Source organism: Tupaia chinensis, unplaced genomic scaffold (assembly GCF_000334495.1).
Source record: "Tupaia chinensis unplaced genomic scaffold, TupChi_1.0 Scaffold000212_1, whole genome shotgun sequence".
Classification (NCBI taxonomy): domain Eukaryota; kingdom Metazoa; phylum Chordata; class Mammalia; order Scandentia; family Tupaiidae; genus Tupaia; species Tupaia belangeri.
Window position 1 is genome coordinate 622,355 of NW_006159687.1, and position 24,174 is coordinate 646,528.

The 24,174-nt window shown below is 40.4% G+C and overlaps 1 protein-coding gene and 1 long non-coding RNA gene across 5 annotated transcripts in view; one reads left to right on the forward strand and one right to left on the reverse strand.

Moving 5' to 3' along the window:
* Nucleotides 1-2,264: 2,264 nt before the first annotated feature.
* Nucleotides 2,265-8,327, reverse strand: DNAJC19 (DnaJ heat shock protein family (Hsp40) member C19). 2 transcript variants are annotated; one of them, XM_006147376.3, is made up of 6 exons: nucleotides 8,258-8,320; nucleotides 7,305-7,356; nucleotides 7,155-7,228; nucleotides 6,083-6,162; nucleotides 4,728-4,798; nucleotides 2,265-2,359 (listed from the first exon to the last, which is right to left on the reverse strand). In XM_006147376.3, exons 1-6 carry the CDS (start codon nucleotides 8,258-8,260, stop codon nucleotides 2,289-2,291), a joined length of 351 nt encoding a protein of 116 aa, XP_006147438.1. In that variant the 5' UTR covers nucleotides 8,261-8,320; the 3' UTR covers nucleotides 2,265-2,288. The 2 variants fall into 2 exon arrangements, with proteins under 2 accessions (XP_006147438.1, XP_006147439.1); XM_006147377.2 differs by lacking the exon at nucleotides 7,305-7,356 and having other exon boundaries at nucleotides 8,258-8,327.
* Nucleotides 8,328-8,557: 230 nt separating this feature from the next.
* LOC106734755 (uncharacterized) overlaps nucleotides 8,558-24,174 on the forward strand; it is a 95,409-nt gene continuing 79,792 nt past the window's right edge. The window contains exons 1-4 of one of the 3 annotated variants that reach the window (XR_003549224.1): nucleotides 8,558-8,723; nucleotides 9,491-9,598; nucleotides 12,218-12,357; nucleotides 12,832-12,860. This is a non-coding gene — a long non-coding RNA (uncharacterized LOC106734755). Of the gene's footprint in view, nucleotides 8,845-9,490; nucleotides 9,599-12,217; nucleotides 12,358-12,831; nucleotides 12,861-24,174 lie in introns of those variants that run through there. The other 2 variants (XR_003549223.1, XR_001370305.2) reach the window with 2 other exon arrangements.

Consider the following 24,174-nt stretch of genomic DNA (forward strand, 5'->3'; position numbering starts at 1 on the left):
AAAGATCAGCTTATTCTACATGCCACCTTGGGCAATTACTCATCCTCACTAAACTTCAGTTTTCTCACAGGTAAAATGTACATAAAAACCAGTCTATTGAGAGAGCTGCTTAGGACAATACCTTGTCACTATAAATATCTGATGATATGTTCACATTACAGATCAAGCATTTGTAAGAAAACGCCCTTGAACAATGAAGGCTCTTACAGGTATCTGCATCAATTACCCTTTATGATCCAGACCTCACATAGAAGACATTTAAATGTTCAGTGTTCCTAATACCCTTCAGTGAAATATGGACTCTTACTGGAGAAAGGTAAGCCTTGAAAAATAAAACTGATTGCTATGGAAAAAAAAAATGCACTCTTGTGCTCTGGAGTATTATTTTAAAGTGGTTTCTATTGTTTTAACACCGTTCTTAAAACAGACATGCCATCTGCATTCAACATTCAAAAGTATATTACATTAAGTTTTCCTTTTTTTAGAATTAATGCTTGATTGCCTGTGGGCGTATTATCACACTATTTTATTTATCTTTGAAAATCTTACTTTTAAGTTTTAACTGATACTGTCTTCTCCTTAAAGCTCTTGTTCATAGAAATATTTTTTGATTAGACCAAGGGACTGAAATAAACATAAAACCAAAATACAGTTGATCCTAAACTAGCAGATTCCTTATTTGTCAGTTTGCCTGCTCAAATTTATTTGTAATCTCCAGATCAGCACATGATGTGCTTTCCTGCTCATCCTCAAAGTGACAGAAAACCTGAATCATGCATGTGCATAAAACAATGTGCTGTGCTCACCCTTCTTGTTTCAGCTCTTAGACTATAAACAAGTGTCTTCTGTGGTCTCTTTAGTGCCAGGTTTCATGTTTGTGCTTTTTGATGGTGGTTTTAAGATGGCTCCCAAGCATAGTGGAAAAGTGCTGCCTACTGTCAAAATGCAGCAAAGGCTATGATGTACCTAGCCTGACTTACAGTACCACTGGCTGGGTTTAACGCTGTTGAAACTATATGGGGAGGAAGGTCATCTTCAGAATGTTCAGACAATGCATACAATGAAAACATGCATGGGTTTAAAAATATTTTTTACACCAAAATAAAACGTATACTTTACTACCATAGTTCCATGAACTTTTTTGAAGTCCCTGATTATATTAAATAAGATGTCTTTAAGCAGACACACATAAAACAAAGTTTTGATCAGTTGACTACTAGAGACTCTCAGGAACTAATACCTCTCCAGGAACATGGTTAGGTTTTGCTGTTTTAGTGTTCACAACAACTTTATGGGACATGGATACCTTGAATAACAAGATACTCAGCCCAGTAGCTCCTGGACATAGCTAACAAAATATATGCATGACTCCTTAGAAACTAGTGCTTTGCTGTACTCTAAATGTCCACACTTCCTCAGATTTTAAACAAGGACACAGAGATAGAAAAGACAAAACAGATATACCTTACTTTAAAATGATTATCTCTATAATTTTTACCTCAAAAGCCCTTTATGATTTAAGAATGTTTAGGTAGTATAATTTATCACCTTAGAGCTACACATTATTAATATTTCTGTTGGGGGAACATAAATTCAAGCTAGTTTATCTCAGGATTTCTGATTTTTTTTGGGGGGGGGGGTGAGTGCACATACACTTGCCAGAGGTGGAAAGCACATCCCAATTAGAGTGTGGTCATGTTCCAGTCTCTTGTATATTTTTACATCCTGCTGGGATTTGGGGCATACATGCATATGCACCTGGCATGTTTATGACTAAAACCAATTAAAGAAATAACTTATAAATAGCAATTATCTTTAAGAGGCTAGCTGAATACAAAGTAAAACTTTTCTTAAAAACAGGACCTATACTGGTTGTATATATCTTGAACTACTTTTCCTCCCAGTAAGTCCCTATGCTAATTCCGTCATAACACTTATTACATATTTTAGTTACTAGTTTGTCAGTCTCCCACTAGTCTACAGGCTCCTTGAGAGCCAGGGCTGTCTTCACTCTGCCTTTAGAAAGTACGCACAGGTACCAAATGATTCACTTAATGAGCAATACGTCTATTCAAATAATAAGCATTTGTCTATAGTTACTGAGAATTGCTAAATATTCTAAACTAACCTTAGTTAATTTAAAATCCTCAAATTTAATCAAACTTATACCAAGACTGACTTAGCTTGTGTTTAGTCATTTTTAAAAACTGCAGCTTTGAGGCATTTTATTATAAAAAGTTGATATTCATATACATAAACTAATATGAACTTAAAATCATACATTTAATTCATTTCTTTGCTTGACCTTCTAGTAAATCTTTAGCTTCGTTGATTTTGGCTGCTATATAAGGAGATCCTCCTACAGAAGAAAAAAAAAAGTAGTTATTATATGAAGTCTCAATTTCTGCTTTATTAAAAACTACTTTCATTTCAGGGATACCAATGCTTAGCTGATAGGTGGAATTAGCAGAAATAATTCCATTATTTTTAAAAAATTTGTCAGAGGATATGAACTTGTCAGAGATGGAGAAAGGAAAAACAGGAAAGCACTTTTCCTAAGGAATAGTCACACTGCCACCCCTTCTCTATTTGTCTCTCTTTTGGGGATTTTGGGTACCTATTCACCTCATGTTTCTCAAACTGTGGGGCTGACCATGTAGAATCCAGCCATCTTAGCCAACGCACCATAGGCTAACCCAATATTTTCATTAAATAAACAAAACAAGATAAAAAACTATCACACTGCAAGCAGATTACCAAATAACGTGGCAAAATATATGAGACCAATAATGGAGTAATTTACATGAAGGAGATTTCTACAAAAAAATGACACCCTTGGGACCAGCAGATGGTGTAATGGTTACATTGCTGGGTTCCCACATAGGTGACTGTAGTTTGAGTTCCAGACCCAGTGGCTTCAAACTCACAGTGGGCATGTGTGCCCAAAATCCCAAGAGGAGAATGGAGAAGGGACTGCAGCGTGGACATCCCGCCCAGAGGGTGATGTCCTGCTTTTTGTCTCTGTTTGGCAAATACACATAACATATAACAAAAATCTCTCTTAAAATAAAAAATCCACCTCTTAAAGCTTTAATAAACTGATGGAAATAGGGTTTTAGAAAACACACATGTACATATAAATATCTATCTTTGAAATACTGTAAATTTACTCATGATGATTATAAGCCATGAATAGAAGACGTGACAGAAGTTCAAACTTCGGGCCAGCAGGTGATGTGGTGGTTAAGGCACTGGATCCCTTTATGGCTGACTCTGCAATTTGAATCCCAGACTCTGTGACTTGAAAAACATGTGACCAAAATCCAAAGAGAACAATGCTATTTTAAAAAAAATTTAAAAAAGAAAAAATCAAACTTGGCAACTCCACCTTAAACCCACCAAGTCAGAAGCCCTCCAATTAAGTCTCATAAATGACCCTATGAGATCAGATACTAATATAATCCTGTTTAAACTGTTAAAACCATCTTTGTTAATGAAAGGTCTCTCCTGTTTAAGGTCTAGAATTCGGATTTTAGTATTCAAAAGTAACTATTTTCTTTCAACATAAATAACCAAGGTAGCTTAGAAGTATACCATAAATACACCCTCAGATTTCTTTTTTGTGTTTTGAAGAGGTTTTTGCTATAGGGTGCATGTGCTCGCTAGACAGACAGAAAGTGACCAATGACCGCCCAGGGAGGATGGCCATGCCACAATCCCTTCTCCTCCATTCTCCTCTTGGGATCTTGGGCATGCACATGCGCCCAGCACAAATCTAAGCCACCAGGTCCGGGACTAGACCCACAGTCGGCTACATGGGAGTCCAGCAACATAGCCAATATGCCAACTGCTGGTCCTGCATCCGCATGTTTCTAACTAGGCAATCTCAGTTCAAACAATCTAAAATATATGGGAGAAAGTTACACTATAGTTTTGTTAACTGAAAATTAATATTTCCCTATAATTATTATTATAAGTGGGGGAAAAAACCACTCAGAAAATATTAACAGCATTTGTGACTGTCACTAGAAGTCATATTTCATCACAATTACAGATCTCCAAACATTGTTAATGCTATCTCTGTAAAATTATAGTAATATTTAGACTCATTCATTCTATAAGTGAACTTTTCAATTTATTTCTTTTTAAAAAATAAATTTAATTAATTTGTTGTTATGTTTTATTTTGACCAGAGAGATAGAGAGAAAGGAAAAGTGAGAAAGCAAGCTGCCTGGTCTAGGACTCAAACCATGGTTGGCCATGTGGGAATACAACGCCTTTGACCACCACACCACCTGCCAGCCCTCAGAATTTCTTTTAAGATGTAAAAATACATCTAGCCAGCCTCAGAGACAGCAGTCAGAGACTTAGCCATATTCCATATGATAGCCAAGAGTGAGAGAAAAATATTGTTCTTTATTTTAGAGAGAGACTTGCTATAGGGGACATGTGCTCACCACAGAAACAGACAAAAAATGAGAAATCACCCCCGGCATGGATGGCCATACCGCAATCCCTTTTCTTCCACTTTCCTCTCTGGATTTTGGGCATGTGCACACGCACACGCACTCGACATGAGTTTGAAGCAGCTGGGTCTGGGACTCAAACTGTGGCAGACCACATGGGAGTCCAGTGATGCCACCATTACGCCAATTGCTGGTTGAGAGAAAATTATTGTTAATAACTAGTCAAACAAACGACACATATAATGAGTTTAAACTACTCGCCTTTGTCTGGATGATTTAAAAGCATAATTCGTCGATGAGCGTCTCTTATTTTTCCTTTATTAGCAGTAGGGCTAATTAAAGAGAGAGAAGTATTATTTCCATCTACTGGTCACATCAAAAAACTGTAAATGACAGCTAATTAAAGATGGTGAAACTACAGTAAGTCAACACAACAGTATGAAAAGCTGAACCTCAACACAGATGAAAAGTGCTTATTTGAACAAAGGAATGAAACTGCCCCTTAGAAATTAAGGCATTCTTTAAGATGTAGTTTACTTGATTCATTACAACAGTCCTTGTTTTGAAAAGGAAAGCATGTTTAATTATTTGGAAATAAAGGCAGAATTTCACCACACAAACTCTGTTATTCAGTTACAAAGAACATTGAGCACTGTGATAATCTGTTGAGAAGTCCATTTCTCTTTTAATTGCCAGAAGGTGTGTGTGCTCACCAGCAAGAAGAAAGCACACCCTCACCCCAGTGGGTTGTGGTCACTGTAATCCCATCTACATTTTTCTATCCTGTCACAATTTGGGGCATGCACATGTGCCCAGTGCCAGTACTCAAACTGGCTGGCTATGCCAGAACCGGCTCCCTAAAGCCCTAGGCTATGGGGCTGGGCAAGTCTACCTTTTAATGAATGAGAAAGTGCTTATGTGCTGGTGTGCCTCTCATTTGCCTTTTGCAGGAGTGTTAAGCCCTTAAAAGTGTACTCTGAAGGGGCCAGATGGTGTCACAGTAGTAAATGAGATGCTTTGTAAGGCAGATCTATACAGGAACATTACTGGTTCATGTGTGGAGACCTCTCTGAACACTTCAGCAGCACTTGTCCCTGGTCTGTGGCTGTCATGGGTGGGCTGAAGCTGGAGAGAGATTGCAATGTCAAGAGCCTATTGGGGCTGGGATGAGCAGTTAACGTAATGGCTATGTCGGTGGACTCCCATATAGTCGACTGCAATTCGAGTCCTGGAACCAATGGCTTAAACTCACACTGGGCGCATGTGCGTGCGTGCGTGCGTGCATGCCCAAGATGAGAATGGAGGAGAAGGGGTTGTGGCATGGCCATCCCCCCTGAGGGGTGATTTCTCACTGTCTCTGTCTCTCTGGCAAGTGCATGCACCCTATAGCAAAAACCTCTCCAAAAAAAAAAAAAAGCCCTATTGGGGTTGCTCTATATTTATCTCTCATTCATAAAAGAAGGTGGGAAAGCAATGGAAGGGTCAATAAGACTTGAAATGATACTATCAATCTTTCTGAATCCTCCCAATAATCCCTCCTAATAAAAGCCCTTTCTTCATTTCTTCACAGCTCTAAAGTTGTAGAAAAATATTAAAAATACTAGAAATGATCTTACCTTACACCTAATATTAATGCTGCTTCCCGTTTTGTCATTTTGGGTTCAAATCCACCTCTGTAATAGCCACCACTGAAGGCCTAAAAGATGAAATACATTCATAAAGAGATTAATAAACTGAAAGTTGCTTAAAGATGTAAATATTCCTAGAATCAATAGAAAAACTAAGACATTTCAGAGAACTTTAAACACAATTCTCATGGAACTTAGCTTTACATACAGTCACAAATTAATAATAACCGTTAAACATTTTTTCCTGGCTAATAGAAACCATCTTAGGACTATAAGGCAAAAGAACAGAGTCTCAAAACCAGTTCTGAAAGTGAAGGGAAGACCATTCCAAGCTAGCCACAGTCTAGACCAAAAAATCTGATCTCCTAATATGACAATATAGTTTAGGTGAAGAAATGTATCAAGTATTTTGAGCAAGTAGTTCAGGGGCATTTGGAGGTTTAAAGCAACCAGTAAATAAGACTTTAAGATAGACAATCATGCTATCAGTTTCTCTGACCTTGTTTTATTAGAAATCATATTGTAAAGTCTATCATTCTATTCTGTCATCTTTACTCATGGCATGAAAATAAACATTCAACATGTTGTCATAGCCAAACTCATTCTTCACTGTGACCACGGAGAGTCTAATTATCAACTAGCCATTCCCAATTGCCTGGTTAACTGCAGTGCTACTAGAGTATCATGTTAGGAAATGCCAGGACCACTCAGTAAGAACAGAGCATGTCAGATCCCTTTACCTGTGCCTGTGATGCAGCCCAGATGAGGGAAGGCAATAATGTCCAGGGTGATTAAAGTTACTAGTATGTAAACAACAAAGTAACTTCCACAACACCAGAACTGGTAACTCTGCATCCCTTCCTCCCCATTCTGTTACATCCGGCATTTGAATTTTTCAGGCAGCACCTTTGCACACCCTTCTTGTGGGAAGCAATGACAATGGATCCAAAGCAATCACTTAGAACTTTGGGAATGTCTGGAAATCTGTCCTTCCTCAACTCTAGTTCTCAGCTTCAAACACAGGCAGCCAAGTACAGCAAAAATGTTTAGTAAGTCTTACAGATTTTGGCAGACTTCGAAAAACTTGTTTTACTTGAGGTTCCATATGCTTCATGGCTTGCAAAACATAACGACCTAAAACCAAAAGCAATAGAGTAAGGAAATCCCCAATCTGCCCTGTTTCACATCCACCCCCAAACCATAAACAAACCTGCAAATCCAGCAGCAGCAATGGTCAGTCCAACTGCTACCACTGTACTGGCCTAGTAAGAGGAAAAAGTAAATATTTACTTCTCTAATTCCCACCCTTATCATGAACATTCTCCCAACATTTCAATGAGAAGAACAATCTTTAGGGTGAAAACATTCTGTCTGATGGAAGAATGAATGCCATTTGAGTCCCAGATTGGCTGCTTGGAATTCATGCTTGGAGCCTGTGCCCAAAATCCCAAGAGGAGAGTGTAAGAGAAGGGGTTGCAAGGCCATTGCCCCAGGCAGGTGACTTTTCTGCCTCTGATGAGCCTACACATCATAAAACAACAACAACGGTGTGGGGTTTTCACTGTGGAACAAAAGGGCAAGCTGACTTGTTGATTTACCTCTAAAATAGTGAAAAGGACAACCCCTTTTGAAAGCGCTTTAATAGTCGGGCAAAGGAAGTCACATTAACGTTCAATCAAGAGCAGTGGAAATAAGTTTCTGCTAGAGGTGAAAGGACGGTTTAGACAGTTCCCATAAAATCCTGGTAAGGAATTTTAAATGCTAAACGCGGGCTTAACGAGGAGACCACCTTCTCGGAGCACCCTTGCACTGTCAGGCCAGAGCGGAGCAAATACCGTGAGGCGGTGTTAGGTAACCTCGAACGCCACGTCCGTAACCACCTCGTTACCACCTTACGCGTGTTCAGGGACGAGTGAGGCCTTCGAGCCCAATCTGGGGACGCGGCTCGGGCTGCAGCGCCCCGCAGGAAGACTGCATTTGGAGGTTTAAAGCAACCAGTAAATAAGACTTTATTTCTAAACTTATTCAGAAGTGCCGCCGCGGGGACCCCAGTATCATTGGGGGTAGCGACACGGAGGGCCGCCTCAGCGCCACTTAGAGGCCGGAAGCCGAGGTTGAGGCCAGGGCTGGAGGGGACCCAGGACACCGGAAGGCCGAACTCACCATGGCTCCGGCTTGGCTTCCCTGCCTCCACCGCGAGCGCGGTTCATCCCAGCCCCGAGGCCGCCGGCAAAAAAAAAACCTCACGCCTTTTTACCGGAAAGCAACGCAACGCAGCCTCCACCCTGGAGCCCCAACCCCGAGCCCAGGCGCTCTATGAATTGCGGCAGTACGGCCGTAAACTAGGCCGTAAACTGTCGTAAAAGGGACCGCGGAGAGGGTGGAAAGGTCGCGGGGGCGGTGGGCGGGCCGAGGGCGCGACTGCGGGTTGGTGGAAGGAGGCGGGTCGCCCCCCGGGCGCAGGGTGGGCCTTCTCTGCGGTCGGGCCTCGCTGCGGGTCAGTCTGGAGTTCTCGCGAGGAAGGGCGTGGGGATTTCAGAGAGGCGCGGGCCAGTGCTGGCCGCCTCGCTCAGAATAGCTGCCTTCCCCCGCCTCGCTTGGCCGTTTGTGGTGTTTGTAATTGCCGAAGGTAGGGACTACCTAAACATGCTGTGACCGATCTCTAATGTGAAAACAAATAGCCTAGCAACCCAGCTAGCTAACGAGATGTCGCAGAAAACCAAACGAACAAACCACTGGCTGTGTTTCAGGTGGGGCTTTATTTATTGAAAAGAACCATTTGAAGACGTGACTTGACCGAACTTTCCGAGACACTTTGGGTTTACATTTTGTAGACTGGGATTACCACGGTTACTATTCTGAACATGGGATCTCAAAATTCTACAAAAGAAATATGCTATTTAAAATAATTTCCCCTTCCCCCCAAATAAGTAGGGTTTGATTTTTTTTCTCTAGGGCATCAATTTTACATGTCCCCACACTGATGCTTGAGCAGAGAAAAATAATAGCGACAATAATGGAAGTCTTAACAGTGTGCTGTTTGGATCATCAAAATAAGTTTGGGGGCCAGCTGTGTTGATTCAGTGGTGATGCACCCACTCCATGCTAAGGTCACACAGAGGTCTCTGCAGATGACCTTGGCTGATTGTTGGCTATGGGCAGGATCAGTCTAAGGACTCTGTTGAGGGTACATATCTGTCTCTTCTCATAGAAGAAATTAAAAAATTAAAAATAAAAACCACTTCGGAATAAGTTTAGAATTATCCACTAAGAATTTACAGAGCATTAAAAATTCATTTACATTGTAGTGCAATTTTTTGATAAGTTAGTTGGTTATTAGACAAACATGCAAATTTCTTGATTTTGTTTTCTTCATCTGTCAAAACTTTGCTTTAGGATCTCTAAGAGCTCTTCTAATGAAGGACCAGAGTGACTCCATTTTTTTGTGGGGCGACTCCATTTTGTTAAACCCACCTTGCTGAGAATCGGTACCATTTCAAGGAGGTGAGCCGATCACTTCGTGACCCGGGTACAACACTAGTGCTAAGATTTTAGTGCTATAATTTATTTTCAACACATGATTTAAGGTGACATCCAGCACTAAGTAACATTCAATATACATTCCCCTTTTTGCCTCTTTATCTAGTTTTTAAAAAAGTTTTGACTGACTGCACCATTCTAGTTCCAGACTGAGTGGTTTGAAAACCATACCAGGTGAGCATGAGTGTGTGCTCTAAATCTCCAGAGAATGGAGGAGGGATTGTGGCATGGTTATCCTTCCTGTGTAGTGTCTTCTCACATTCTCTCCCTCTCTTTCTCTGTCTCCAGTGAGTGCATGCACCCTAGAGCAAAATTTTAAAAATAAAAAATATTTTAAAATATTAATTTTTTCCAGAGTGAGAGAGACAAGAGAGAGACAGACTGCATTCTTGACAGTTCCACACTGCAATCTATTCCCTAAACTTCAACCCGTTCCAAATCATAGGCATGCATGTGCATGGCATACTCAGGGAAGTCTCTGGATGTGAACCAGGAACTTCTCAGGTGAATCAGTTTCTCCAAGTGTCACATTTTACCACTACACCACTGTCTTGCCCCTCTTTATCTGGTGAGGCATAAATCCTTGGCACCAACTTGGCAGAAACAAGGTAGAATGCTTCCTGGAAAACTATTATGGATATCTTTGGTATGAAAAAACTTAGTTTGCTTGAGGGATGTTTACTATATAGATGCTCAACCTCAGGAAACTGGGAGTGGGCAACATAGCAAAAGGCCTCCTAGAGGTTCAACCTGGCCCTATCACTTACAAGTCTGTGACTTGGACAAGTTATTATTTTATTTCTTCCATAAGAGAAAAACAGATTAGAGGAACACTCAACATTGTGTCCATGGCACAATCCACACCCAGCCTCAGCCAGTCTGAATTTTACCATTTATAAAACAAAGGTAATGATGACTACCTTGCCAGTTTTTCACGAGGATAGAGATTGCATTCCTGGTATGGTTACTGTTATGTGGAAAGTCAGAGTGAAAGTTGATATGCAGAGGCATTGTTGATTCTCATGACAACTCATTCATCGATTTAAGTCAGATAATCTTTTCCCTACCTGCTGAGATCCTGAGTAATCTTTCTAAATGTCCACTGACTGTTGAGTAGATAAATACTCGTTCTTTGCTTCTTTTAGTTTCTGGTGACTGCCAGCATGCCTTGACTTGTGAATGAATCACTCCAGTCTTATAGACTAGTGTCTTGAATCTCACTCTGTTGTGTCTTCCATTGCCTTCTTCCTCTGTGTAAAAAATCTTTTCTGCCTATAAAATCTGTTAAAGGGTACGTGTAATTACATTTAGGGCCCAACTGGATAATCCAGGATAGTATCACCTTGTGATTCTTAATAATAGCTGCAGAGATTTTGCCACGTAAGGTAGCACTCAAAAGTTCCAGGAATTAGGGACCAGCAGTTAGCGTAATGGCTATGTCACTGGACTCCCACGTAGTCAACCACAGTTCGAGTCCTGGACCTGCCAGACGCGTGTGCGTGCGTGCCCAAGATCCCGAGAGGAGAATGGAGGAGAAGGGATTGCAGCGTGGCCATCCTCCCTGGGGGGTGATTTCTTGCTTTCTATCTCTCTGTCTCTCTCTGTCTGGCTGGCGAGTGCACGCGCCCTATAGCAAAATCCTCTCTAAAAAAAAAAAAAAAAAAAAGTTCCAGGAATTAGAATTTGGTATCTTTGGGGTCCACTATCTAGTTTCCTATAGAGAACAAGAGAACGCAAAAGATGGGACTAACAGAGACCAGGTATTGAGAAAGGACTGAAGTATACATGCTTAATTTCTCCTCCCAAATGTGTTAGTCTAGTAAGTCACCTCTTCTTGAGAAGTAATATGTAATAGGTAAGAGGGAGTAGCTAAGAGTGTTCTTGCATTGCACTTTCATTTTTTGACCATGGCCTTTGGTAAGAAATAACATTTTACACCATGACCCAGAGAACAAATACACATTTGTACACACGCACACAATCAAAATGTATGTTTTATGAGATAACATTTACCCTTTTTTTATGAGATACATACTCGTCTTTGTAATTTCTTTTTGAAAAACATGAAATCTGTTAAGTGTATAAGCAATTAATTATTCATAACCTGAAGTTTGGAAAGCATTACTCTATAAAAACCTATACTTGAAAATATGATGCCAGTCAGATAAGGTCTCCCACACTGACCCCTGCACATAAACTCTGTGCCAAACATTGTGTTTTTTGTTGTTAGTGGTAGTCCCCCCCCATAGGATTTGTGTGCTCATTGAAGAGAGACAGAAAGGGACAGTGAGAAAACATCCATCCCCATTGGGGACAGTCATGCTACAATCCCTTCTCCTCCATTTCTGCCCACTTTTGGGATTTGGGATTTGCACCCAAATAACCCAGAATGTTTTCCAAGCTGCTGAGTTCAGGACTTAAACATGCAGTCAGCCACGTGGAATCCAACCACCATAACCACCATGCCATTGGGTAGCCCCTAGACATTGTTTTAAATGCTTTATTTCACCTAGTGACAGTTATTTTTATTTATGTTTTGGGTATGAGGGTATCTTATGGCATACATTTTATTTTCCTCTCCAGATCTCTTCTCTACTTTTATCTATGCTGCTCTGGCCCAAAGGAGCTCAAGAGGTTAGGAGGCCGACCTTCATAGACTGCATCAGTGAGCTCTTATCTTCTGGCCTTGGGTTCAGCTACATTCATGATCAGGAGATCAGAAGGTAGGAAGAGAGTGAGTTCATGGTCTTCATTTCTCCATTCCCTCCCTGATAGTTGCCATAGGCTGATGGAATTTGTCCACTGAAGACTACAGACAGCTTTTGTTGTAGGTGTGTGTTCTGGGAATTATGCTCATCTCATGTTCCTCCAGGTCTAAAGGCAGTGGTCCCTCTGCCTTACTAGACACAGGTCAGTTGACCATTACTTGCTAGTTTTCCTTAATCCTGCCCACAGCTCTGTAAATAGCCTCTTAGTAAATTCTCCATTTTTCTGTGTAACTCCATTTGGTTATGGTCTTAAAGTTGTGAATCCTACCCCCCAAATTCATATGTTGAAACCTAATCACCAATGTGATGGCATTAGAAGATGGGGCCTTTAGTAGGTGATTAGTTCATGAGAGCAGAACCCTCACGAATGGGACCAGTGCCCTTGTAAAACGAGCCTCGCAGAGACCTTTGCTTCTTCCACAATATTAGGAAACAAGAGGACACTGCCTGTGAGCCAGACATGAAATTAGCCTTGATCTTGGATTTAAAGTGAGAGGACAACAGTCTTTGAGGAAACAGACCCTCACCAGACACCCAATCTGCTAGCACCTTGATCTTGAAGTTCTTATCCTCCAAAACTGTGAGAAATAACTTTCCAATGTTTATAAGCTACCAAGTCTTTTGGTATTTTTTGTTTTTTGTAGAGGTTTTTGCTATAGGGCGCGTGTGCTCACCAGACAGACAGAGAGAAACAGAGAGACAGAAAGCAAGAAATCACCCCCCGGGGGGATGGTCACGCCGCAATCCCTTCTCCTCCATTCTCCTATCGGGATCTTGGGCACGCACGCACACGCACCTGGTGTGAGTTTTAAGCCACTGGGTCTGGGACACGAACCGCGGTCGACTACGTGGGAGTCCAGTGACATAGCCATTACGCTAACTGCTGTTTCCCAATACCCAAATGGTTTTGTCCAATGTCTAAGCAGCCGGACATACAAATCTGGTGTCAAGAGAGAGGGTTGGGAGTCATCAGCCCACAGATGGACTTCCAAGCCATGGAATTGTTAAAGCTACCTCTTGTATGAATGGAGAGAGAAAGAGGGGAATGAGAACTATGTTTTGGGATATATCTATGTTTGAAATTTGGGGGCATGAGAAATAAACAGAAAATTAGAATGAAAAGGGATAGGGGTCAGCAAGTAGTGTGGTGATTAAGTGCACTGGATTCTCACATGGCCCACTGCAGTTTGAGTCCTGGACCTGGTGTCTTACTTCCTCACTTTCTCTCTCTCATCAAATTAAAATAATAATAATAAATTTAAGTGAAAAGTGGTCAGGAACAAGGCGAGTATGGTGTCTTGACCAAATGAAGAAGAATTTAATGGATGAAGGAATGATTAACTGTGTCGAATGTTGCTACTAGTTAAGCAAAAGAATGACTGACATGTGGCTACTGGAGATCATTGGTGATATTTACGAGAATTTCTGTGGCATGCTGGAAACAAAAGTCTGATTGGAAGAGGTTCAAGACACATTGGGGGCTGGGCCTGTAGCACAGTGTTAAATGCTACACAGAGAAATCATATCCCACATAGCTGACTCATGGCTGAATCTGTTGTTAGATAGGGGAGCTGAGCTGCGTTATGTGAAATACTCAGTTCTTTAAGTCCAGGTTTTTGAGTCCACATTCTGAGATGTGGAGTGAAACCATAAACAAAAGTAAAATGAGAAAAGAAAAGCGTTTTGTCTGTTTGTTTTTATAGAAGTTTTTGCTATAGGGCACGTGTGCTCACCAGAAAGACAGAGATGGAGAGACAGAGAGTGAGAAATCACCCCCCAGGGGGGATGGCCACACCACAATCCCCTTCTCCTCCATTTTCCTCTCGGGAAATTGGGCATGCACGCACACCCGCCTGGCATGAGTTTAAGCCACCGGGACTCGAAGCATGGTCGACTACGTGGGAGTCCAGTGACATAGCCATTACACCAACTGCTGGTCCCTGGAAAAGAGAAGTTTTTAACATAAAAGTGAAACTTTTTTTTTAAAAAAACAGAAAAATAATACATTTTATGCTAGAAAAGTGTGTAAGTGGGCAGCTGTCTGAGGACAAGTGTACTGGGAATAGAGTTAGGCTTTACTTTTATTTTGGGATCTTGCCACAGATATCTAGGAGGGGAGGTCACGGGTATCTAGTGGGGGAGGTCACGGGTCTCTAGGAGGGGAGGTCATGGGTATCTAGTGGGGGAGGTCACGGGTATCTACTGGGGGAGGTCATGGGTATCTAGGAGGGGAGGTCACGGGTGTCTAGGAGGGAAAGTCACGGGGGTCTAGGAGGGGAGGTCACGGATATCTAGGAGGGGAGGTCACGGGTATCTAGGAGGGGAGGTCACGGGTATCTAGGAGGGGAGGTCACGGGTATCTAGGAGGGGAGGTCACGGGTATCTAGGAGGGGAGGTCACGGGTATCTAGGAGGGGAGGTCACAGGTATCTAGGAGGGGAGGTCCCGGGTGTCTAGGGGAGGTCCCGGGTGTCTAGGGGGGGAGGTCCTGGGTGTCTATGTTAGTCTGTAAAGGAAATTTTTAAAAATTTATTTAACTTTATTCATTTGTTTATTTTTAATTTAACTAGAGAGAGACAGAGAGAGAAAGAGAGAGAGAGAAAGTGAGAAAACAAGCCACCATGTCCAGGATTTGAACCATGGTTGACCGTGTGGGAATGTCCAGCGCCTTAACCACTATGCCACCTGCTGGTCCCTGTAAAGGAAATATTGAGAGAATGTTTTCAAAAAAAATTTGCTAGAGGGCACATTTGTTCATTGTGTATGTGGAGGGAGGCAGGAAGATAGAAAAAGTACCCCTGAGGGGATGGTCACATCACAATTCCTTCTTCTTTATCTTTCTCTCCTTTCCGGATTTTGGGCATACATGCACACTCACTCAGAGTGTTTTTTAAACTGCCATGTCCAGGACTCTAACTGGGTATTTGATTGCATGGTATCTAGCTACCTTAACCACCATGCCACCACTGGCCTACGAAAAAGTTCTTTTCTTTCTTTTTATCTATCTATCTATCTATCTATCTATCTATCTATCTATCATCAATCATCTATTTATATTTTTTATTTCATGGTCTTTTATACATCCAGTCACGTTGTTTAGCTTACAAAGTGGATATTCCAACATGTGTACATTTCTCCCTTGTCCAGTTGATACTACTATAAAATTATCTTCAACAGATAATACCACATTTCTTTGTCCCATTAATACTATGCCTCTCTATTTTTCTTCTAAATGTCCTTCCTCAGACTCTACTCTTTCACCCACACTATATCTGGTATTCACAATCATTTACTGTGTTTCTATATCCTTTAGTCAATCAGTTTCAGTTATAGAGGGCGGACACTCAGTATGAATTAAGTGGGAACATACATCATAGCCTGGCTTGCTTCACTCAGCAGTAAATAGTTCATCGACTTTCTGTCAAAAACCAGGGTCTTTTTTTATTTATTTATTTTTAATGGCTGAATAGTATTCCATAGAGTTTATGTACCACAGTTTTTTAATGCATTCATCTGTTCGTGGGCGTTTGGGTTGGTTTCATGTCTTAGCGATTGTGAATAATGCTGCAGTAAACATCGATGTGCAAGCACTTCTCCGATTAAGAATTAATCTGTCCTTTGGGTAGATACCAAGGAGTGGACTTACTGGATCATATGGTAGTTCTATTTGTAGATTTTTGCGGAATCTCCAAATTGTTCTCCACAGTGGCTGGAACAATTCACATTTCCATCAGCAGTGTAAGAGAGCTCCCCTTTCACCACACCCCTGCCAGCACTTACCATTTTTTGTTTTTTTTAATCTTAGTCATTCTGACTGGGAGGTAGGTGGTATCTCATTGTTTTGATCTACATTTCCCTTAAAATGAGGGATGTTGATCATTTTTTCATATGCCTTTTGGCTATTCAAATGTCATCCTTAGAGAGTGGTTTTTTCAACTCATTCTCCCATCTTTTAATAGGATTGATCATCTTTTTCTGGAACAGCTGCTTGAGTTCCTTGTGAATTCTGCTTATCAGTCCCTTATTTGATGCCCAGTTTACAAAAATATTTTCCCATTCTGAGGACTGTCGATTCATACTAATTTCATATGCCTTTTGGCTATTCAAATGTCATCCTTAGAGAGTGGTTTTTTCAACTCATTCTCCCATCTTTTAATAGGATTGATCATCTTTTTCTGGAACAGCTGCTTGAGTTCCTTGTGAATTCTGCTTATCAGTCCCTTATTTGATGCCCAGTTTACAAAAATATTTTCCCATTCTGAGGACTGTCGATTCATACTAATTGCCATGCAGAAACTTCTTAGTCTTATGTAACCCCATTTGTCTATTTTGGGGATTATTGACTGTGCTTTGGGGGTCTCATTTAAGGAGACTTTGCCTACCCCAGTGTCTCCCAGAATTTCCCCGGTGTTTTGCTGGAGCAGTTTTATAGTTTGAGGCCTTAGGTTTAGATCTTTGATTCACCTTGAGTTGATTTTTGTCAATGGTGAGAGGTAGGGGTTCAGATTCATAGTAAGTTCTTTTTTTCTCCTTTTCTTTTTCCTTTTTTTTTTTTTTTTGGAGAGGTTTTTGCTATAGGGCTCATGTCCTCACCAGAAAGACAGAGAGAGACAGAGAGACAGAAAGCAAAAAATCACCCCCCAGGAGGATGCCCACGCCGCAATGTCTTCTCCTCCATTCTCCTCTTGGGATCTTGGACATGCACACACACGCGCCCATCATGAGTTTAAGCCACTGGGTCCAGGACTCGAACTGAGGTCAACTACATGGGAGTCCAACAACATATTCATTATGCTAGCTGATGATCCGTCATAATAAGTTCTTTTTTTTTTTTTTTTTGGAGAGATTTTCGCTATAGGGCGTGTGCGCTCACCAGACAGACAGAGAGAGACATAGAGACAGAAAGCGAGAAATCACTGCCCAGGGGGTATGCTGGTTCCCATAATAAGTTCTTAATAGTCAGAATTTCCTTGCAATCATTTTTCCTTATTGCATCTTCCTTAATGCCTGCCTCACAAAATCCATTGCTAGATAATCTTAAACTCTTCCAATTCTCAACTGGTTCCAAATGATTGAATGCTTGGTCAAGTCCTGGACCTGGTGGCTTGAAAAATGATGTAGCGGTGGGAACCAGCATTTAGCGTAATGGCTATGTCGCTGGACTTCCACGCAGTCGACCACGGTTCACGTCCCCGACCTGGTGGCCTAAAACTCACGCTGGGCGCGTGTGCGTGCGTGCCCAAGATCCCGAGAGGAGAATGGAGGAGATGAGATTGCAGCATGGCCCCTGAGGGGTGATTTCTTGCTTTCTGTCTCTATGTCTCTCTCTGTCTGTCTGGTGAGCGCACACGCCCTATAGCGAAAATCTCTCCAAAAAAAAAAATGATGTAGCGGTTACATCTCTGAACTCCTACATGGCAGATTGCTGTTGAGTCTTTGACAGGTGTCTTGAAACTCACACCAGGAATTTGTGTGTATGCATAAGATCCCAGGAGGAGAATGGAGGAGATGAGATTGCAGCATGGCCCCTGAGGGGTGATTTCTCACGTTCCCTCTCACTGATTCTGAGCACATGTACCCTAAGTCAAAACCTTCTACAAAAAGAAGAAAAGAAAAGGAAAAGGAAGAAGAAAGAAAAGAAGAAAGGAAGGAAGGAAGGAAGAAAGGAAGGAAGGAGGGAAGGAAGGAAAGAAGGAAAACAAATGTGTCTAAAATTCAGAAATGAGGAGGAAATGGAGAACAGATTGTGGTGTGACCAGTCTCAGTGGAAAAGGACAATCTAGAAATGAGGAGGAAATGAGAAGAGATTGTGGCATGACCAGTCTCAGTGGAAAAGGAGAGCAGCATGTGTGGTCTGTACCAGCACACAGCAAAACACCAGAGCTTTTCTTCCTGTACAGAGCTCTAGAATCTACTTAAAGTGAGTGTTATTCTTTATTATTTTCTTATATTTCTGTATGTATAGTGTAATAACCTTTTGTTAACTAATTTTGTTTTCCTTTTACTGGTTAAACACAATCATGTCCCCTTTTAAGCCTTACCTGAGATAAGTAATGCCTTAAAATAAAAAAAAAGCATTAATGAAACAAAACTGTGCACAAAATAACTTTACTTACTCTGTACTTTGTCATCATGAGTGCCGACGTTCTGTAAAGGCATCCAGTAGTTGCACAATTAGAGAAAAATATCACAAGAATCACATCATGAATTATTGCAAGTATATAGGCCACACTGTATACTGACTTCAGCAGTGGGTGACACATACTGTTTTGTCTTCCACAGTGAAGCATAAAAAAAAGGTGTTTTTAACCCACTGATGGAGCTTGCTTCATTTGCTTAGTGTCCCACAGAAATGTTCACAAGAGACTACTGGGAAAGTACAGATTCAAAAGCAGCAGTAACAGCAGTACCCATAGGCCTTTAGTTACAGAAAAGTTTAAATGCTTTACTGTTTGAACAATCCATTTCTAAACCTGACTTGGTGGCAGTGTCATGTGTATTTATAAAATAAGGCTAGTCATATTGAGGAGACCTGAAGAAAAGCTGGGGGAAAAAAAAAAGGAAAACAAGCAAACTTGAACAATGAAGCAACCTCAAACATTTCTTTACTTTGATGATATATTTTTGTAAGGAAAATAAATATTTAGATAATCAGGAATGTATATAATTAAATGCAATCAGAAAAGAACAGTATCATATAAAAAGACAGAATTATGAAATTATATATTAGTACTTAGAGTGGGGCTAAGGGAGATGCTGACATATAGCAAAAGATAGGAGATAATGTTGACTGTCACCCACTGTAAATATTTGCAAGTGGCTATGTTTTATATAAACAGGAAGATTACATGTGATTTCTTAGGAATGTCAAGGTCTTGACTTTCAGACTTTGCATTTTATGTGTGGGAAGAAATATGACAATGCTAGTTAATTAGACAATAGACCCGAAGCCCAGTGTAAGCATTGATGCATTTTGTATTAAAAACAGGTCTTGGGGGACCAGCAGTTAGCATAATGGCTACTCCCACATAGTCGACCGTGGTTCAAGTCCCGGACCCAGTGGCTTAAACTCACACCAGGTGCATGTGTGTGCATGCCCAAGATCCCAAGAGGAGAATGGAGGAGAGGGGATTGCGGGGTGGCCATCCCCCCTCGGGGGGTGATTTCTCGCTTTCTGTCTCTCTGTTTCTTTCTGTCTGGTGAGCGCACGTGCCCTATAGCAAAAAACAAAAACAAAAACAAAAACAAAAATAAAACCTGTCTGGAAAAAAAAAAAAAAACAGGCCTTGGTTTTCAGCTTCATCTACAGTTCTATGTGATGATTGATAACTCCATTTTTACTTGTTTTATTAATAAAGCATAATTTGGGAAAAACAAACAAACTAACTAAAAACCTCAGGTTGGGTCTGTGTGCGTGCTCAAAGTCCCAGGAAGAGAATGGAGGAGAAGGGATTTTGGTCTGGCCGTCCCCTCTGGGGGGATGATTTCTCACTTTCCTTTTCACTGTTTCTGTCTGTCTGTCTGTCTCTCTCTCCAGTGAGCACATGTACCCTAAGGCAAAAACCTCATTAAAAAAAGTCTTTGCCTACTCCTATGTCTCTGAGAGTTTCCTGGTATCTTCTACTAGTAGTTTTATAGTTTGAGGTCTTAGATTTACATCTTTGATCCATTTTGAGATGATTTTTGTTACCGGTGAGAGAAAGGGATCCAGTTCAGCTTTCTGCAGGTCGATGCCCAGTTTTTCAAGCACCATTTGCTGAAGAGATTTTCCTTTCCCCACTGGATTGTATGGTATCCTTTGTCAAAAATCAGTTGGCAACATGCTTTGGGGTTTATTTCCAAGTTCTCTATTCTGTTCCATTGGTCTACTTGCCTGTTTTTGTGCCAGTACCTTGCTGTTTTGATTTATCACAGCTTTGTAATATATTATGGGATGAGGTGCCTCCTATTACACTCTTCTTGTACACAGTGTTACTTTGGTAATACGTGGTCTTTTAAGATTCTAGACACATTCCACGACTGCTTTTTCTTTTTTTTTTTTTTGGAGAGGTTTTCGCTATAGGGTTTTTTTTTTTTTTTTGGAGAGGTTTTCGCTATAGGGTGCGTGCACTCTCCAGACAAACACAGAGAAACAGAGAGATAGAAAGCGAGAAATCACCCCCCCAGGGGGGATGGCCACGCCGCAATTCCTTCTCATCCATTCTCCTCTTGGGATCTTGGGCATGCACGCACACGCGCCTGTCATGAGTTTAAACCACCAGATCCGGGACTCGAACCGCGGTCGACTACGTGGGAGCCCAGCGACATAGCCATTATGCTAACTGCTGGTCCCCCATGATTGCTTTTTCTAAATCTGTGAAGAATGTCCCTGGTAATGTGATTGGAATTACATTAAATATGTAGATTAATTTGGGTAGAACTGATATTTTTATTATATTAATTCTTCCAATCCAAGAACATGGGATGTCTTTCCACTTTTTTGTATCATTTTCAATTTCTTTTTAAGTTTTTCATAATTTTCTTTGTAGAGGTCTTCGATTTCTTTGGCTAGGTTTATTCCTAGGTACCTTATACTTTTTGTAGTTATTGTAAAATGGGGTGACTTTCTTCAGTTTTAACTCAGTTTGCTTGTTGGTGTATAGAAATGCTACAGGTTTTTGTATGTTGATTTTGTATACTGCCACTTTTACTGTATTCATTTATCACTTCCAAGAGGTTTTTTTGCAGATTCTTTTGGGTTTTCTATGTATGTAATCATGTCATCTGTAAATAGAGATAATTTCACTTCTTCTTTTCATATTTGAATTCCTTTTATTTTATTTTCTAGTCTGATTGCATTGGCAAGGACTTCCAGTACAGTATTCAAGAGGACAAGTCATGTGGTATGACTCTTTGAAGATGTTCCAAAAAATAATTCAAATATTTTTCAGGTACCTTACTATGCCTTATATATTGATCTGATGGGTCTCCCAACCCTCTCTGGGGTCTTCTTCCATTCTTTTTTTTTTTTTTTTCAGAGAGAAATTTTTGCTGTAGGGTGTGTGCACTTGCTGGACAGAGAGACAAAGAGACAAGTAGAAATCATCCCCCAGGGGGGATGACCATACCACAATCCCTTTTCCTCCATTCTCCTCTTGGGATTTTGGGCACGCATGCACATATGCACGGCATGAGTTTTAAGCTACTGGGTCTGGTACTCGAACTGTGTTCGACTCCATTGGAGTCCAGCAATGTAACCATTATGCCATCTGCTGGTCACCCCGTAAGTGGCTTTTATTGTATAGAGAAATGTCCTTTCTATGCCTATTTTCCTGGAAGTCTTAATCATGAACGGATGTTGTATTTTATCAAATCCTTTTTCCTGCCTCGATTGATATGATCATATGGTTTTTACCTTTCTTTGTTAATATGGTGTATGACATTTATGGTTTTCTGTATGTCGAACCACCCTTGTATCCCTGGAATAAAACCTACCTGGTCATGGTATATAATTTTTTTATGTATTGTTGGATACAATTAGCTAGTATCTTGTTGAGAATTTTTGCATCTATATTCATCAGAAATATTGGTCTGTAGTTTTCCTTTTTGTTATATCCTTGTCTGTTTGGGAGGTGAGGGTGATGGAGGCTTTATAAAATTAATTTGGGAAGATTCCTTCCTTTTGGATCTTTAGAAATAGTTTGAGTAGAATGGGGATTAGCCCTTCTTTAAAAGTTTTGTAGAATTCAGAAGTGAAGTTATTAAGACTTGTGCTTTGTTGGGAGGTTATTTATTACTTATTCAACCTCATTGCTTGGTATGGGTTTATTCAGGCTTTCCATGTCTTTCTGATTCAATCTGGTAGATTATACATATCCAGGAATTTATCTATCTCATCAAGGTTTTCTTGTTTGTTGGTAGATAGTCACTCATAGTATTCTCTAATGATCTTTTGTCTTTCTGTTATATCTGTTCTAATAATGACTGTTTCATTACAAATTTGATTTATCTGGTTCTTGTCTCTCTTCTTATTAATTAGTCCAGCTAATGGTGTGTCAATTTTATTTATCTTTTCAAATAACCAGGTTTTGGTTTCATTCACTTCTGTATAGTTTATTCTCTACTTCATTTATTTCTGCTTGAATCTTTATTATTTCTTTTCTCCTAGCATTTTTTGGAATTTTTTGTTGTTGTTTTTCTAGTTCCCTGAAGTGCGTTGTTAGGTTGTCTACTTTGCCACCTTTCCATCTTTTTCTTATGTGCACTAATTCTATGAACTTCTCTCTTAGGACTGCTTTTACTGTGTCCCATATGTTGTGGAAACTCATGTACTCATTATCATTGGTTTCAGTGAATCTTTTGGTTGTAGTCTTAATTTCTTCAGTGGTTGTGAAGTCATTCCAAAGTAGGTTGTTTAGTTTCCATATGTTTGTGTATTTTTGAGTTTTCTTTTTCTGAAATTAATTTCAACATGATCAGAGAAGATGCTGGATATAGTTTCTATGCCTTTAAATTTGTAAAGACTTGTTTTGTGCCATATTATGTGGTCAGTCTTTGATAATGTTCCATGCAGGGGCAAGAAATATGTCTATTTTGTGATTTGGGGGTGGAAGGTTCTATAGATGTCTGTCAAGTCACTTTGATTTATGGTATTGTTTAGATCTTGTATCTCTTTGCTTATCTTATGTCTAGATAATCTGTCTAAAGGAGATAGTGGGGTGTTGAGATAGCCAATAATTAGTGTGTTGAATCTCTCTCCTTGTAGCTCTAGAAGTCTTTCCTTCACATATTTGGGCTCTCCCAACTTGGATGCATAGATATTTACAAGCGTTATATCTTCTTAATGAATTAGCCTTTTTAGTACTATATAATGTCTTTATTTGTCTCTTATAGCTTTTGTCTTTGTACAGCTTTTTATAGCACTCCCTTCAGTACTTCTTGAAGAGCTGGCTTAGTGTTGGTAATCTCTTTCAACTTTTGTTTATCTGAGAATGTTTTTATCGGGAACCGGCAGTTAGCGTAATGGCTGTGTCGCTGGACTCCCACGTAGTCGACCGTGGTTTGTGTCCCGGACCCAGTGGCTTAAAACTCATGCCGGGTGCATGTGTGTGCGTGCCCAAGATCCTGAGAGGAGAATGGAGGAGAAGGGATTGCGGCGTGACCATCCCCACTAGGGGGTGATTTCTCGCTTTCTGTCTCTATATCTCTCTCTGTCTGGTGAGCGCATGCGCCCTATAGCGAAAACCGCCCTCCCCCCCAAAAAAGAGAGAATGTTTTTATCTTTCCTCTTTGAATGATAGTCTTGCTGGATATAGTATTCTTATTTAAAATTGTTTTTCTTTTAGTGTTTCAAAGATGTTTTCCAATTTTTTTTCTCACCTGCATTGTCTTGGATGAAAGATCTGATGCTAGCCTAATAGAATAACCTTTGTAGGTGACTTGACATTTCTCTCTTGCCATTTTTATAATCATTTCTTTGTCTATGATTTGTACCATTCTGGTTGTGGTGTGCTGTGAAAAGGATTCTCTTGTGTTGATTCTTTTGGGGTCCTTTGTGTTTCTTGTTCTGAATGTCTGAATATTTTTCTAAATTTGGGAAGTTTTCTACAAGTATTTCATTGAATAGATCTTCTATGCCCTTGATTTATTCTTTGTCCTCTGGAATGCCTATGATTTGGATATTGGGCATTTAATGGTATCTAATATTTCCTCTATGTTGTCCTTATTTTTTAAATTATTTTTCTTTTTGTTAGTTTTAGCCCAGATATTTGTCTTCCAGATCAGAAATTCTATC

What these genes read in the sequence shown, in the direction of transcription:
- DNAJC19 (XM_006147376.3), bottom strand. An exon ending in TTCGAAGTCTGCCAAAATCT is followed by an intron (nt 6,163 to 7,154) that starts GTAAGACTTACT and finishes TTCATCTTTTAG; the next exon opens with GCCTTCAGTGGTGGCTATTA. An exon ending in GCATTAATATTAGGTGTAAG is followed by an intron (nt 4,799 to 6,082) that starts GTAAGATCATTT and finishes CTCTTTAATTAG; the next exon opens with CCCTACTGCTAATAAAGGAA.